The 17,060-nt window shown below is 43.7% G+C and overlaps 1 protein-coding gene across 2 annotated transcripts in view; it reads right to left on the minus strand.

Annotated features, from left to right (window-relative positions):
• SIDT2 (SID1 transmembrane family member 2) overlaps positions 1-17,060 on the minus strand; it is a 42,430-nt gene that overhangs the window by 17,668 nt on the left and 7,702 nt on the right. Inside the window, exons 3-15 of one of the 2 annotated variants that reach the window (XM_083163158.1) lie at positions 15,177-15,298; positions 14,372-14,530; positions 14,230-14,275; positions 11,249-11,350; positions 10,269-10,352; positions 9,453-9,552; positions 9,300-9,365; positions 9,122-9,215; positions 5,813-5,871; positions 4,213-4,224; positions 2,862-2,912; positions 2,279-2,359; positions 725-843 (exon numbers count right to left, since the gene is read on the minus strand). In XM_083163158.1, the coding sequence (XP_083019284.1) occupies positions 725-843; positions 2,279-2,359; positions 2,862-2,912; positions 4,213-4,224; positions 5,813-5,871; positions 9,122-9,215; positions 9,300-9,365; positions 9,453-9,552; positions 10,269-10,352; positions 11,249-11,350; positions 14,230-14,275; positions 14,372-14,530; positions 15,177-15,298 (1,095 nt within the window). The remainder of the gene's footprint in view (positions 1-724; positions 844-2,278; positions 2,360-2,861; positions 2,913-4,212; positions 4,225-5,812; positions 5,872-9,121; positions 9,216-9,299; positions 9,366-9,452; positions 9,553-10,268; positions 10,353-11,248; positions 11,351-14,229; positions 14,276-14,371; positions 14,531-15,176; positions 15,299-17,060) is intronic. The other variant, XM_083163159.1, reaches the window with a different exon arrangement.

Consider the following 17,060-nt stretch of genomic DNA (forward strand, 5'->3'; position numbering starts at 1 on the left):
CTAGTATTTCTGTAGCGCTGGGTGAGACTCTCAGCTGACCACCAGACAAAACCACTATAGGGATTCCCTTTCAAATGGTGGTATCCCTGATTCCTGAAGACCTAATGAGAGCACTTTTAGGGAGTTATTCTGATTCACTCGCAAAGGTAAATTCCTTCTCAAATGGACAAAACCACGTGCACTGCAGGTGGGGCAGATGTTACGTGTGCAGAAAGAATTAGATTTGGGTGGGGTTTTAGTTCAAAGTGAGATCTATATTGCAGTGTAAAAATAAAGCAGTCAGTATTTACCCTGCACAGAAACAAAATAACTCATCCAAATCTAATTCTCTCTGCACATGTTACATCTGCCCCACCTGCAGTGCACATGGGTTTTGTACTCGCTTTTATAGTAGACTTCCGGAGGGGATGTTCTGCGGCAATGAAGCATAACTCAGTCATGCTCTGCATCAGGTTTCCTTAAGGAAACACCCATTCTTCCATAATATCTTTATTCTTTAACTAAAAACTATAACCGTGCCCAAAAAGCCAACAAAAGGAAAATATCTACAAATGAAAATTTCCATCTTCCACATTAGATTTAATTGAAAAAGGAGTCTGCTCTACCCTGCAGGAGAAGTGCACCTCTGGGGACGTATCTGGCGGGCTCTCTCGCTCCCCTGACTGCGGAGTATATTCCATCGCCTGTTACACTGTATGTTCTCTTCTCCCCCTGGTCGGCTCACCTTAGTTCTGATCACGTTTTTATCAGACTCTATGTCAGTCAGTGTGTCATAGTCATCCTCCTCCACCGAACTCAGCGACTCCAACCGTGGCCGAGACACAAGATTCTCAAGGGATCGGTCTGTGAGGAAGAGTCACCAGTTAGCATCTCTTGTACTAGAGACTAGTTATGTGGTCCCACACAGGACACTCCACTAGAGCCACACACATTCACTATTATTGTAAGTCCTGCTGCTAATGGTGCTTATGGGTAATCACAGTAGCACAGATTACAATTCTTCAAGTTCAAAAGAATACACACACACACCGAGCTCATGACAAAAGGAACAGAACTGTCATAAAACACAATCTCATTTTGCATATAACGGTTTCATAAACAGTGACGACAATGATGGGGGGGGGGGGCTGCTTCCCCCGCCGTCGCCACCAGTCCCTCTAGCCGCCAACCCCCCCCCCCCCACGAACTAGGCAGCGTCTCCCTGAAGTGGGGACGGGCAGGGAGACACTGCCCAGCCGCAGTGATCCGCCATGATACTGGGACTCGCCAGTGAAAGGCATCTGGGGAGCGCCGGCCAAAGATGGAGCCGGCTCCACCTGTATACTCAAGCCTAGAGGCCCCCATACACTAGTAAGATTTGGGCTCATTTCACTCAATCCCGACTGTGTTTGGCATCCTCCCTGACCTAATGCGCAGTACCGTGCGCATCAGGTTGTACCCCACATATTGAACCTGTTGCAGGTTCAAGCTATCAGACCGGACCCATCAGCACATCGAAATGTGTTGGGTTCAATCCATAGGTGGGTGCCAGTGGTGAAGCACCGCTGGCTTACCTATGTGCAGGGGCGCAAGCTGGTAGCGGCAGGTGGGGTGGGAAGTGGCAACTGCCGCTGCCCGCATCGCAAATCACCGCTGCCAGCTCTCCTGCTCCCCACCACTACTGCAGCTCTCTGGGAGTTTACATGCAATAAATCGCATGCAATTTATTGCATGTAAAGATGACACATTAAGTGCCAAATGGTAAGTGAGCCCTCCCAGGGAGCTGCTGGGAAAGCTCAAGGGCAAATTGGTTCGACTTGTCTTAGAACAAATCGGACTAGTGAATGGGGGCCTTAAGGGGCATTGTAGTAATAACAGTGGGAGGGGGCACTTTTAAGATTTTGCTATTGGGCCAAAAAAAAGTTCTACTTACGCCCCGGGATGGAAGCGTGCATTCAATTAAATCTGTCACATTGTAAAGCAATATGATAAAGTACCAGAAAGTCTGGATCCAGCTGAACAATTACAATGTTCTTCAAACAAAAAATAGATTGGAATAACTTCAGTACGTAAAATCTAAAAGAGATCTACCAGCCAACCAACTCCTGTCATTTTTCAAACCCAGCCTATAACATGGCAGCTGATTGGCTTCTCTCCTTTTTGAAGCTTAGTATATCTGGCCCTTAAAATGTACTCCAATGCATTAGAAATATGATGGTATTTTGGTACAAATCATGCAAATACAAAACCATTATTACCCATGCAAATGTGGCGCACATGAACAGAGACTCATAGTTACCCATATAACCGTACGGAGCCTCGGCTGATGACACCAGACTGTCTGTACCATCGTCCGGACTTGCGACTGAACTGATCTCAGCTGTTCAATAGAGGGGAACAAAATACATTCTTGAGAAAACCAATGGACATAGTCGGATGAAAAGGCAAACTTCCTGGGTTACAGAGGGTTAGCACTATTTAAAAATCGGGGTATAGGTCATTGGGTCGACACAAATTAGGTTGACATGCGTTGGGTCAACCACTGAAGGTCGACACATAAAACAGGTTGATTAGGCTAAGGTCGAAAGGTCGACACAAGCAATAGGTCAATAATTGGAAGGTTCAGAGTCAAAAGGTCGACGTGAGGTTTTCACATTGTAGATGTAGAAGATGATCAGAGCCCACTGTATGGCAGTGATAGGGAACCTTCGGCCCTCCAGCTGTTGTTGAACTCTGCATCCCAGCATGCTCTGCTACAGTTTTGCTATTTGGCCCTACTAAAACTGTTGCAGTGCATGCTGGGATGTGCATTTGGCAGTGTGGCATTTAGTTATGTAGCGAAAAGTCAACATATAATACATTACATCTAAGCACAGACTTACCCAGGGAACCGTAGCCGCACCCATCATATCCATGAGCTGCTGATGACTTCCCTAAAAGAAGAGGAGAATTAGTGAAGACACGAGTGCATGCGGGCTGGTTTGTAGATCACGCATGATGAGGTATATGTACACATACTGTACCCCCCAATGGTATAAAGCTAGGTAATCAGGGCCCAATTGTAATGCAGGGGGGTGCATACTCAGTGGAGGTAAGCCTTAAGGGCGAGCTGGCGCTAGGCAAGCCACCCTCTTTGTGTGCCACTCCCAGGTAATTATATCAGAGGGGCTTAGCTAACACGTTGGGCGGCACAGCATGTACACAGGAAAGGGTTTGCTATACACTTCTGTTACGTTAATGCCCAAACCATCAAAAGTGAACACAAACCGGGAGATAAATAGCAACACTAAACATATGTTGGATAATTAAAGACACAAATGGAAATGTTGTACAACCAGTAGAGAATGTTTTATTTATTTTTTTTATAAAAAAAAAAAGATTTAGGGCTCAACCCAATTACCTACAACAGGGGTGGCCAAACGGATCCTCGAGATCTACCAACGGTCCACGTTTTCCAGATAACCTAGCTGGTGCACAGCTTAGTCATTACTAACTGTCACATTTTAAAACATGCTGCATTCATCCCTACTATAGACCCACAGGTTGCCTGGAAAACATGCACCGTTGGTAGATCTTGAGGACGGGTTTGGCCACCCCTGACCTACAACATCATCACGGGTGCGAGTAATTCCGGCTGCCACACTTTAGGTTACGCTGGACTCCTAGGCTGCATACAAAAATCTGCAAATCTTTGGTAATATCCGACCATGGTGAATTGCAGTGCCGTTACCAGCGTTTAAATGCCACGGCAACTAGCCCCTTCACAGGTAATTGGATTGAGCCCTTAGACGTTTCTTTTATAAAATGTCCTCTTATTTTGTCTTTAATTATTCACATTCTAGAGGTTTTAGGACAAGAAATATTTCTATAGGTGACCAATGAAACACAGCAGAGACAACACCACAGAGTATAGTTTAGTCCCAGAACACAACACACTTTGGAAAGCCTTTCCCTGACCAGACTATGTGATTTATACATCAATTAGCCATTAATACATCAGATGTGTATAGGCCACAGACCAGACTTACTGAATAGGGTTAATAGAATACTGTTTAATACCTTTTCTATGGAGTAAAACCATGCAAGAAATTAGTAGATTTAACGTGGCATTTATTAAATCATTAGAATTTTAGGAAACCATATGTAAAACATTTCTCTGTCTGACACGGTTTTCACCAAACTCCGGCATGCAGTGCTGCCCACATACTATCTGGGCCCCGGAAGGCATCTTACCGAGCAGTGAGGCTGGAAACGGTAGACATTAAAAGCAGAAAAATACATTATTAATCTAGTTGTAGCACAATCTAATGTAGTTACAATTCATATACAAAGTAATTAACACTCTTATATGTGGGCCCATTTATCAATAAGCTTTAGCCATCTAAAATTCGATTCGTAAGATAAGTGGTGCTCCAGCCAATCAGATCCCAACTGCCATTTTTATAACACAACAATTAGGACCCGATTGGCAAGAGCACCATTTATCATGCCCAATGAGTTTTAAATAGCTAAAACTCATTAATAAATTGGTCGCAACGTTTGTTCTGTTCTCTAAAGAACGAATAAATACAAATTTCAGATATGAATCTTAAAAATTTAAAAACTGTTCAGTTAACATAAGAGGAACTACAGTAGAAATATTTTTTTAAAGGACTCCGTGATGTGAGATTGTAGGGCCACAGTTATGTTTGCCTACTGCCTGGTGTTGTGTAATTATAATTCCATAGCAGTCCAAGTCATAGGTTGGTCAACCCCAGGTGTCCCAGTTCTTGCAGTACATTTCTCAACTCCCCCAACTCAAAACCTCTGACACTATTCAATGAGGCTGATTCAATGAGGCTGATTTGCCAGGTTTTTATGGCGATTTTGTGCTGTAAGGCGAATTTTTTACTAAAACGGTGAATCACCCTATTCAATGACCAGATGGCGAATACATTTCAAGGTTTTTTTCGCCATGATTCACCGAGTAGCAATCGCTATCTTTTTATGGTGAAGTGGAATGTGAACTTTTAAAATAAAGTGTTTTGTTTTTTACATTTGGTGTCAAAAAATCAGGAATTTTATTCTGAGGAGGGGCATGCTATTTTTATATTCATGTGCTGTAAGCACATGAATATATATTTAATTGAAAGTTTTTTTTTTTTTTTTTTTTTACACAGACCAGCCAGCAGGGGGCCAGAGCCGAGCCGCTCATTAGATATTCTTACATTCACTTCACCCGATCATTACATATGCATGATCGGGTGTAGTGAATATACCCGGTCCCCTGCTGGCACCCCCGGGGGGCAGCCTGTGCTGCCTGGCACCCGGGGAGCCCACCTCCCCCCCACAAACTTTCTGGGGCAGGCAGGGAGACTTCCATCTCCCTGCGGCATCCGCCGCAGGAGTTAAAATTCGCCGGTCAGGGGCAGCGAGCCCCTGACTCGTTGAATACTGGAGCCGGCGAGGCCCCGGAACGCGGCGAGCAATGGCGAATGTGCAGCGAATCCTAAACAGGATTCGCTGCACATCGCCAAAATGCTCATTGAATACTGCCCTATATGTTGCATCACATAACAAACGTGAGCAACGCTGCCATTTTTAGCGGATATTTTGCACATCTCTCAGAGATGTTGGCACTCAAATGGTTAATCAAATTCTATTCTCAGATTATCTCTATATATGGTATTCAGAACACTCCTTCTGCGGCTCCTAGTGCTCCTATACTGTATATGACTCTTGCAATACCTCTAGTAAGATCTTACTTTCCTCACAGTAACGCAGCTACAATATACCATTCCAATTGTCACTATCCTTCAAGACAATTACATGACCAATCAATGGACATTCCTACCGGTCTCATCATTCAGAGCTCCCACACAATTCAGAAAACCGGCTTCTTTCTTGTTCTTTCTGAATAAAAAATTACAACAACATAATTAAACAGATACATAAAAGACATTTCTTTGTATATAAATATAAAACAGTGTAATGTGTTATTGCACTTAAAAAAAAAAAAAATTCTACAATTCACAGACTGAGAAATCATTAAGCGGAAATTCTAAAAACAAATAACGTACTGCAACATTGTAATAGACGTGTTCAATGTGGTCAGTATTTGACATAATAATAATAATAATAATAAATCAGTACTTGTGTAGTTTCATGGCGGCGATGAGATGCAATGCGATTTAGCACACACCCACTATTACTTAGTATCCCCCCACTTTACACATCACCCCGAATTGTGGCGAGGGTACGCGTTACGCATCCTCCCGACCTGTTCATACCCCCACTATACCCCATACCCCCACTAACCACGTCGACGTGGAGTTGACTTTATAAAGTTTGGCGAGCGTAGCGAGCCACTGAGCCCCACGCGGAAACAGAGCCGGAAGCGTGGCGAGCACGCCCACTCGCCACGCTTCGGGCTCGGTGGCTAGCTGTGCTTGCCACACTTTATAAAAACAACTCCACACCGACGTGGATAGTGGGGGTATGAACAGGTTGGGAGGACCGCTGCTCTTGCCATGCTTCGGGGATGATGTGGATAGTGGGGGTGTGCTAAACGTGGATAATGGGGGTGTGCTAAATCGCATTGCATCGCATGCAATTTGCGTGCGATGCAATATGCGGGCAGGGGCGCCGTGAAACCGCACAAGTACCATTGCACGCAAATCGCATGCAGTGCAATCCCAGTGCCACCATGAAACTACATAAGTGCCTAATAATCTCCCATTTCAGTAGGACTGCCATGAAAAGAAATATAAGAAAACCTGTCCTTCTGTAGGGCCTAACCAGCGTGGATCCCCTACAGAAGGACAGCAGCGGTAACTCCGTTCCCCACTCCGCCGGCAACTGAGGCGACGTCATTGGCCGGACAGCAGCGCAGCTGACAGCTGAAGCCGGGAGCTCAGAATACCACCGCAATATCCTGATATCAGCGCTGCAGGACCAGGCAGCGGCAGCATTAAAGATCCTTGCTGCGTAGCAGAGACGCCGCAAGTTCCCTGCACGGACGGCAGGCTACGGAATCCCCGACCATTCTCCTGGGCCCAGGTGGGGACAGTGAGGGTATTTCAACAACATAAGCTACCTGAAAAAGGATCCACCTCATAGTCAAAGTAACCACTCAAAAGAGTTTAAACAATTAACCCCCTGTTTTTGATGTTTTAAAAAGGAAATAAAAGTCTGGCACATGTTATTATTTTTATTGCACCACACATGTCACATATTTTTATGATAAAGGAGCGCTCCTAAACACATTAAAAAAAAGGGTTTTGTAACCGGTAAATTCACTCTGGCACTTTCACACTGCAGCTAGAACCGTTTTGAAGCATTTTAAAAACGGCAACATACCGTGTTATAGCTGCGGTGTGAAAGGGAGTTGCAGCACAGGGACTAGGATGCACGATGAGACTGTGCTGATGATATATGACACTTGTGTATCTGTGCATGTCTCTGAATCTGTACATGAAGTGCTACAATGTATTATTTATTATCCTTTACTTATATAGCGCACACATATTCCGCAGCGCTGTACAGAGAATATTTGAATATTCGGTACTTGTTTCCTAGAACGGCCACAACGATTTAGATCGTTGTGGTCGTAAGATAAAAAATCGGATCGATCGCATCGCATGCGATTTGGTCGCATGCGATGCGACCGATCCGACCGACCGATTTTTCACCCGATTTTTTTTTTTTTTCACATGATTATTTTCAATTGCCCCCCCAAATGTTACTAAGTGGGCTAGACCCCACGATAGACGTCAACCCGAAGCGTGGCGAGCGCAGCGAGCCCGCGAGGGGCGGCGGTGCGCGTCCTCCGACCTTTTCATTTCCCTACTATCCACTAGGGCGTGGAGTGAGAATAGAATAGTGTGGCGAGCGTAGCGAGCCACCGAGCCCGAAGCGTGGCGAGCGCAGCGAGCCCCGCGAGGGGACGCGTATAACTTCACAGGTATACGCGTCCCCTCGCGGGGCTCGCTGCGCTCGCCACGCTTCGGGCTCGGTGGCTCGCTGCGCTCGCCACACTATTCTATTCTCACTCCACGCCCTAGTGGATAGTAGGGGAATGAAAAGGTCGGAGGACGCGCACCGCCGCCCCTCGCGGGCTCGCTGCGCTCGCCACGCTTCGGGTTGACGTCTATCGTGGGGTCATGGCGGGCACATAAAAAATGTGAAATGGGTCATATTGGCCCATTTCACCTTTTTTATCATTTTTCCCTATGTGAGATGGACTTAATCAAGCCCATCTCATCTTGTGCCATTATAATGGCACAAGACCGACCGATTTCAATGTTAAAAGATTTTTTAACATTGAAGTCTATGGAAAAATCGGGTCAATCGGTCGGTCGCATCGCGGCCGATTTTAATTGGTCGCGACCGACCGATTGACCCGATTTCTGTCAATCAAAGGGAAAAAATGTAAAAAATCGGCCACATCGTGAGGATCGTGTCCCTTAATTAAGAGCCACGATCACTCACGATTGTGGCCGTTCTAGGAAACAAGTACCGAATATTCACATCAGTCCCTGCCCGAGTGGAGCTTACAATCTTTATTCCCCATCACATGTACATGAATAAATACATACATACATACATTCTAGGGTTAATTTTGTTGGGAACCAATTAATCTACAAGTATATTTTTGGACTGTGGGAGGAAACTGGAGTACCCGTAGGAAACCCACACAAGCACAGGGAGAATATACAAACTCTGCACAGTATTTATCCCCAATACAAGTCCTGTTCTGTATATAGGTTCAGTCACGCGCACACACACACACACACACACACACACACACACTATACAAGCGCCATACTGTATATTACATTAATCAGAACAGTCTTCTGGTGCTTCCTAGTCACACTGCATTTTGACTAAGTCGTATTTTAGGCAAAAGAGGATGCCCAACACTAGAAGGGTTGCCGGGGATCTCGCTAAAACCAGGAACCTGACGCTGCATGGCATATTGAGGCTAGACTTAGCAGGATCCCTGAAACAATCACACTTCAAAAGTGATTTTTAATACCACTGTCACCAAGAGGACATGCATTGGCTGCTCCAGACATCATTATAAGTACATAGAGGTTGATAAATTAAGCAATGAAAAAATGCCTATAGCAACATTGTGTCACTTCCATCTCTCTGCCCTTACCTCCATTTCTCCCAGCAATATATAATTAATGCAAACAGGTAGAAAGACAGGAAAACACCCAAAGAGAACAGCATCCCGCCAACATAGGTAGTCCCTAAAAAACAGAAACATGGGAAAACATGAGCAACATGAATAAAAACCAAAACCTAATAACGATTTCCCCAATTCCTGTACATACGGCTAATTGCTGGGCTGACCAAGACTTCCAGGGTCTTCTGACGGTTCCCATGCTCAACCGGAGTATCTACAAGGCATTGCGGTAAGCGTTAGAGGAGTCAGTAGTAAGCGGGGCGGACAGGCAACGTTTCATGCAATGATATGAGAGTATCACCTGGATTTAGTGGATAATAAGGCAGCCCACCACCACAGGCTTCATCTTCAGTCTTCACAACAACCACAACATAGAAACCCCCTTTCGAAAAATCCTTTCTCTGGAAGGCAGCATAAAAAGTACATGTATTGTAACATCATTCATTGGCAATACGAGAGGAACAACTATCCTATTTTTGGATATCCTATATTGGATGGTTATACTTTTGGCCCGAGGTCTAAAAAAAAACCAAATAGGGGAACAAGGAAAATGAAAAAGAAGAACAATAACTATTTCTGAAATGGACAATCTGGTTAACTCGCTAAGCTGCAAAAAATAAAAAAACAGACAAAAATAACCCTGCTTAGCGGGCCATGTATGCCGCCCCCTGAGAACATCCCCGCCACATTGCAAGAGGATGTTTTGCATAAATATTAATTTGCAGAGGTGCGTACAAAGGCAAAATCATTCGAAGGTCACCGCCCTCGGAAGTCAGGTGCCCGTCTGCGTTTGCATGGGGACTCCCAGCATTTTCCTAGGCACACCCAGTGTTTTTGTGGGTACACCCAGTGCTCCCATGCCACTACCCCTGTGCGAACACCACAGCACAGAATCCTCCCCATAATGCGGAGTTGAGGAACCAATCCATCATAGCACACACACAGAGATTCATAGAAACTGGGCCACTACTTAGGTAATAGCAGTAGGTCCTTAGGTTCCTTGGCTCATGGTCTATGTCCAACTTTGATATACAAAACAATTTAACATACTGAATTATATAGGATAAATAACGATAAATAGAACATAAAAGTAATGTAACGCAAAAGGTATAATCACCTGAACAGTAATAGCAGCTTTCTTTGTCATTGTTTGATACATGCCAATAAAAGCCACGTTGTTATCAAGGTCATACACTGGGCACTGTAAGACATGAAACATCAATGGTACTTGTATATGGTTACCTGGCAACAGCTTCTCAAAAATAATCAAATACGCAGTACTGACAACATTGTAATTCAACACCCACCATCAATACTTCTGCCTCAATAGATCACACACCGTGTACACAATTGTAGACACTTATGTACAATTGTGGGAAAAATACATATCAACTAGTGATGAGTGCAAAAAAAAAAAAAAAAAAAAATCACGTAATCTTTAGGCAGCAGGTTCTCCGAAACAAAATATACAGTGGATAGAACTAGTATCGCAACTGCTCCAGGAATTTGGTCCAAACAATTGGTGATTTTTGCGGCTTTGAAAGAAGAACTTTCCAGAAATTCTCCAAGAGAATACAAATGCAATGTCCTCACTGGCACTGGTTCCCCCAACTGAATAGTCAGTATCACTTCCAAAATAAATAGTTTATTGAATAATGGTCGCATGGCATCAATACACGTGTTCTGATTATCTGGTACAGCATGCAATAGACTGCATACACTTTGTTACGCGTTTCACAGTACTCCTTCCTGCTTCTTCAGTGTAGGGCCTTTTTTTTTGTGAAGATCCTATTGCTGAAATCAGAAGAAGCTTTTTATCCTTGAGTGGCAGTGTCTAACTTGTTCTGGGGTGGGGATTGAGCGATCGCTGTCTGAAGAAACGGTCCGCAGTACAGTGAAACGCGTAATAAAATGTATTTATTCTATCACATGCTGCACCACTTGACCAAGACACATTTGTGCTGTTGTCTCACTATGAATACTCAAACTATTTATTTATAAACATCTTGGAACCTGCGTCTGAAAGGACATTGTTTCCACAATACACAAGCAGCCAACTCACCAATATACCCCACACAAAAGCCATTTTGTACATACCTGAATATCCTGTATAGAGATGACAGAGCAGGGGAATGCGGACGGAGAAGAGACTTTTACAATCACAGAATCCACTTCCTCTGGAAAAATATACTTAAAATACTGCAGAAAGACAATAAAGGAACAGGATAAATAAGATTAAGAATTCAGGCATCAATTTGCACAAGCTTTTAAAAAATGAAAGTCTGACAAAACCTCCTTTCATACATTCAGCAACAGGAAACAAAATGGCAGGCTCACAGCGAACGGATAGAAAGATCAGGACACTTCTCGCACAACTGTTCCTCACAGATGGTTACATTTCTTATTAAAAGAAGGCCATACAGTTTTATAAATTCAACTTTTTACTAACATTTAGTTTTTAACTACAGTTTTTTTTTTTTTTTTTTTTATAAATGTCTCCACAACTATTACATAGAAACAAGGCCGCAAAATTAATATGTAAAATGGCTGCAGGAAGTAGTAAGCAGTCCACAAACAAGTAGCTATATGCTGTTACTAAGGTGGAAATATCTAGAAAACAAACAGTTTCACCATAGCTAAATTCATCAATAGCCGAGATATTACCTGATTAATAATTAAAGCTCCTAAAAATACTATTATACCCCTTTACACTATACATAAAAATCCTGGATTTGTCTACGTGAACGCGCATCAAACCTGGGATTTTTGGGTGAGTAAAAGTATTCTACCCTTCGTCCCAGGTCCCTGACACTTATAACCCTTTCGCACAGAAAACCAAAATTACCGGGTGAATCGGTTCTACCTGGTAGTTTGCGGTTCACCACTGGTCCTTTTTCTGTGTGAAAGGTGGGCCAGCTACTGCAGCAGTAGCCGATCACCAGCATCATACAGTAGGAGAGTAGGAGAGAGCATGTCTCACTGGAGTGATGAAGAGGTATGCAAACTCCTTGAAGTGAGGCGTAAAAGAGGAAATAAATTTACATTAAAAAAAAAATGACTGGCTGTAAAATATGCTGTAATTTATTCTAACATAGCAAAGATCCTGGCCAGCAAAGGGTTACCACGTACCTATGAATAAACTTAAAGCACCAAATAAGAATAGTCCATGACAACATAAGAAATCAGAGTGGTGCAGGCCGAATGGAGCGGGCCTTTTATGATCAATGTAATCAATTATTATTTTTAACTCGCACTGACAAATCCAACTGCCCTTTCTCATCACCTGGTGCTGCAAAGCTGGCCGCATCTCCAAAAAACAGGCAATGTGGCTCCACTACCAAAGATCCTCTATGAGAAGCTACCCGCTCCACTACCAAAGATCCTCTGAGAAGCTACCCGCTTCACATCCAAAGATCCTCTATGAGAAGCTACCCGCTCCACTACGAGAAGCTACCCGCTCCACTACCATAGATCCTCTATGAGAAGCTACCTGCTCCACTACCATAGATCCTCTATGAGAAGCTACCCGCTCCACTACCATAGATCCTCTATGAGAAGCTACCCGCTCCACTACCATAGATCCTCTATGAGAAGCTACCCGCTCCACTACCATAGATCCTCTATGAGAAGCTACCCGCTCCACTACCATAGATCCTCTATGAGAAGCTACCCGCTCCACTACCATAGATCCTCTATGAGAAGCTACCCGCTCCACTACCATAGATCCTCTATGAGAAGCTACCCGCTCCACTACCATAGATCCTCTATGAGAAGCTACCCGCTCCACTACCATAGATCCTCTATGAGAAGCTACCCGCTCCACCACCATAGATCCTCTATGAGAAGCTACCAGCTCCACTACCATAGACCCTCTATGAGTAGCTACCCGCTCCACTACCATAGATCCTCTATGAGAAGCTACCCGCTCCACTACCATAGATCCTCTATGAGAAGCTCAGTGAATTGGATGCCGCAATGCAAGAACAAGAAGATACCCAGATGCAGAGTTATTTTCACTTTAAGAATCTTTTGGTGACACAAGTAATGTCTATGCAAGAGAGTAATGTCTATGAAAGAGCAGATGCAAAAAAGGCATATGGCGTTTCTGGGGCAGCTTTTTGCACGCACACAAGCATTCCCTCCCTCAGCCTCCAACAGCCAACAGCCTCCAAACCATTCACAATACTGTGATAACTATTTGATTACTGGTTTTATGGAACTAGTTAGAAGAAATAACTATAATGTTTTTGATAAAGGTAACCTTTGCAGCTATCAGCACTTGGCAATAACATGTTATCACATATTAAAGTGTTTTATGAGCTATTGCACAAGTTTAAGTGTTCCTGGCATTACCAGATAGAAGCCTATAGTTTTCTTCCTACATTGTGCTGTAGATGGGTGTGATGTCAACCCCGCCCCCCCCCTGGGTCTGAAACCGGGGAGGGCCAGCATTGCAAATGGCAGCTCTTTTCAGAAGAGCTGTCCTTTGCAAAACTAATTGCATATGGTAGTACATATGCAATTAGTACAGGGTTGCCGACTTTTTCTGTCTCCTCTCCGGGAGAAGCCCGGAGAGGAGATTTCCAGCTGCAGTTCAGGAGCGGAGCTTGAGAGTTACATCATTATGCCCCGCCCCTAGTATGTAAAAATAAATAAATTAATTCACATATCTCCATGGAGGGGGCGGGGCTAAAATGACGCGATTGTGGGCATTTTAGCTCCACCCCCTCCTCAGAGACCCGCGGATTGCCGCATTTAAACTCAGAGGTATGGGGGAACACGCTGCAATCGGGGGGTGGTATGGGGTCCCCCAGAATCCGGGAGGGTTGCCCACTTTTCCGGGGAGCCGGGAGGAGGACCCAATTTTCGGGATCCTCCCGGCCATTCAGGGAGGGTAGGCAACCCTGAATTAATAGCATTGTGATATGTGGCAGGATGTAACATGAAAGCTTGGTACGAGGAGTAGTAGAATCCACCATTCCAGAGCATTTCCTGCTAATCTAGACAACTAACACAGACATAAAACTTATCTCGACCTAATAGAAAAACGCGTACTTGCCACCTCTACAACATTATACCTGAGGCTGAGCCGGAGTTGCATTAAAACTGAACGGTTCTGTTGTCCTACAAAGATAAAAAAAAAAAAACCTCATGAAATTCACTCTGATACAAACACACGGATCTACATACAAAGCATCACAGGGATACACGCTTTCTCACCGCAGCACAAAACTCTCCACGTGTGTGACACGCAAACCATAGGTGGTGTTCTTCTCGGACAGGGTGGAAACATCCACGTAAAAGGACTCCGTCTCTGCCCTAGTTGGTGGTTGGCAAAGCGTGCGCCCAACATCTTGGTATTGGTAATTGCGCTGGTACCTAAGGAAAGGAGGAAAATGTATAAATAGAATTAGTATCTTTGGGTCGACCAATAAAGGTCGACATGGCTTAGGTTGAAACTCATGATATAGGCTGACATGTCTAAGTTCGACAGGGTTGGAAGGTTGACACAAGCATTAGGTCAACAACAGCAAGGTCGACAGTCAAAAGGTCGACATTAGTTTTTCACGCTTTTTGCCCTGAATGTTGACAGTCTACATGACACGGTCAAAGTGTACCGCTGCGCTCGGCATGCTTTGGACATGATGCCTGGCACACTATTCTATCCTCCTTCCATGCCCCAGTGGATGGTAGGGCATGAAATACCACCTGTCGGCTCAAAAACACCCAAAAAACTCATGTCGACCTTCTCATTGTCGACCTTGCAGGCCTGTCAACCTATTTAATGTGTCCTCCTAAGCCATGTCAACTTTTAGTGGTCGAACCAATGCATGCCGACCGAGTATGTGTCGACGTAATGAGCACATCCCGCAGACATAACGAGGGGCAGGGCATTGTAAAGCTGCTTGCTGGGAAAGGATAGGCAGAATGATAATCGCAGTGTGATAATACATTGCTAGAACAGCCTGGCAATTAGAATATATATACACTTGGGTAAAATACAAGGAGAACTGTTGCTACTTACAACCCCCTGAGGATAAGTGGTACTTGGAAAGACACCACAGCCTCCTTCTGCCGGGCGACAAAGAGCAAAGGCGTTCCTTTCTGTTCCGATAACACTTTAACAGACACTCTCACCCCCTCCGTCTAAATACAAAACAGGGTGAGGCACAGTTACAGCAACCGGCAGCTTTAGGGAATAAACATTTCTGCAAGCTAATGAGAAGTCAGCATTGGCACATTGATATTATTCAAACGCAAAGGATCTGAATGACAGTAAAGGCCCCCCCCTATACACTAGAACGATTTCCCACGATTTCATCCGATTGCGAAGTTTCGGAATCACATGTAAAAAGGAGTACTTTTTGCGCATGCAATATATCGTAGGAAGTTTGACTGAGGTTTCCAGTACCTCTAGCCCCCTAACCCAGCCCATCAGATAGATCTTTTGGTACAATTGTATACCATAAGATATATCTCATTCCATTTATCTCGGCTTAATCAATCGCACGAGATAGATCTTATGCAAAGAATACACCAAAGTATCAAATGGTCTGGAATCACTCCCGGGAAAGTCCATGGGGAAGTTCATGGCAAATTGCATCCAATTTCAGTGTCAGATATATCGTTGTAGTGTATGGGGGCCTTTAGAGGTAAAACTGTCATCACTGGGTCAAAAATGTTCCAGGAAAACCCATTCACTACTGCAAAGGGATGGGAAATGTATGTCCTGATTTACAGTCGTAAAGATGGTGCAGGCTAGTCCAACTCTGGCAAACAGCGTCAATAAACCGGTGGTGCTTACTGGGAAGATAAAGCTCTGGATTAAATTGTAAAAAAATAAAATTTAAATTACGTTACAGGAAAAAAAAATAAAGTATTTTTTTGTTATCAATAAGCTATATTTAGTAAAAAGGAGAGATTTTATAAATATACGTTGGATTATTAACCCTTTGAGTGCCAACATCTGTGAGAGATGTTCAAAATATCCGCATAAAAATGCCAGCGTTCCTCACATTTGTTATATAAATTCAAAAAACAAAATGTTGTGTAAAAATAAATTATATTATCTATATAAAAGGTGAACATTACAGGAAATTATGATGAATAAAAATCTTTGTTTGCCAATTTTCACAACCTCTTTTGACAAATTCACTTGGCAGGCAAAGGGTTATGGTGATATGCCTATAGATGGCTGATCAACATGCACAGACGGTCACATGCTGTAAGGCACCACACCTCACCTTTTTTTTATGGAATGAATAAAATAAACTGCAAACCTGATTCTCCAACCATGGAGTAGATCATGATATTTGCTGTATTCATACTTTTCCCTTTCATTTATACTGCGAGTGAGAACTACACGGCATTAAAATGCCAGGGACTGCAGCGATGGACCCCCGTTCTCACTGCTAGGCAAATTCCCGGGTGAAGGCCTTTTAACGCGGGTTTTTATGCAGTGAGAACAGGTCAACACGTGTCTGCATACCCGGATCTCAAATACAAGTAAAAAAAAGGGTTTTACCCATGTATGTGACCCGTTCACACTGCAATAAAACCTGTGTTAAAAGGCAAATTTCCGGGTTGACATGCTAGACCTGGGAATTTGCCTGCAGTGAGAATGGGGTATCAGTAGGATACTACAGAGTATGTACACCGATCTGTTGTTAACAGTTTTAGCTGCTAACACTGGAAATTTCAAATTTGAAAAAAAAAAAATTGTGGACTTTTATATTTTATAAAATAGATTTCAGGAATTTTTAACCATTGACCCATATTATGTGCGAAATCAACCACTAAGACATGACACTAAAAAGACTTAATGCCAAAACTTCCGACTTCTCCTTTATAATAAATCAACCCCATTCCCACCACTGTTAAATGAATCAGTGATCCAGTCCATAGAGCT

Source organism: Crinia signifera, chromosome 19, assembly GCF_055691185.1.
Source record: "Crinia signifera chromosome 19, ASM5569118v1, whole genome shotgun sequence".
Lineage (NCBI taxonomy): Eukaryota > Metazoa > Chordata > Amphibia > Anura > Myobatrachidae > Crinia > Crinia signifera.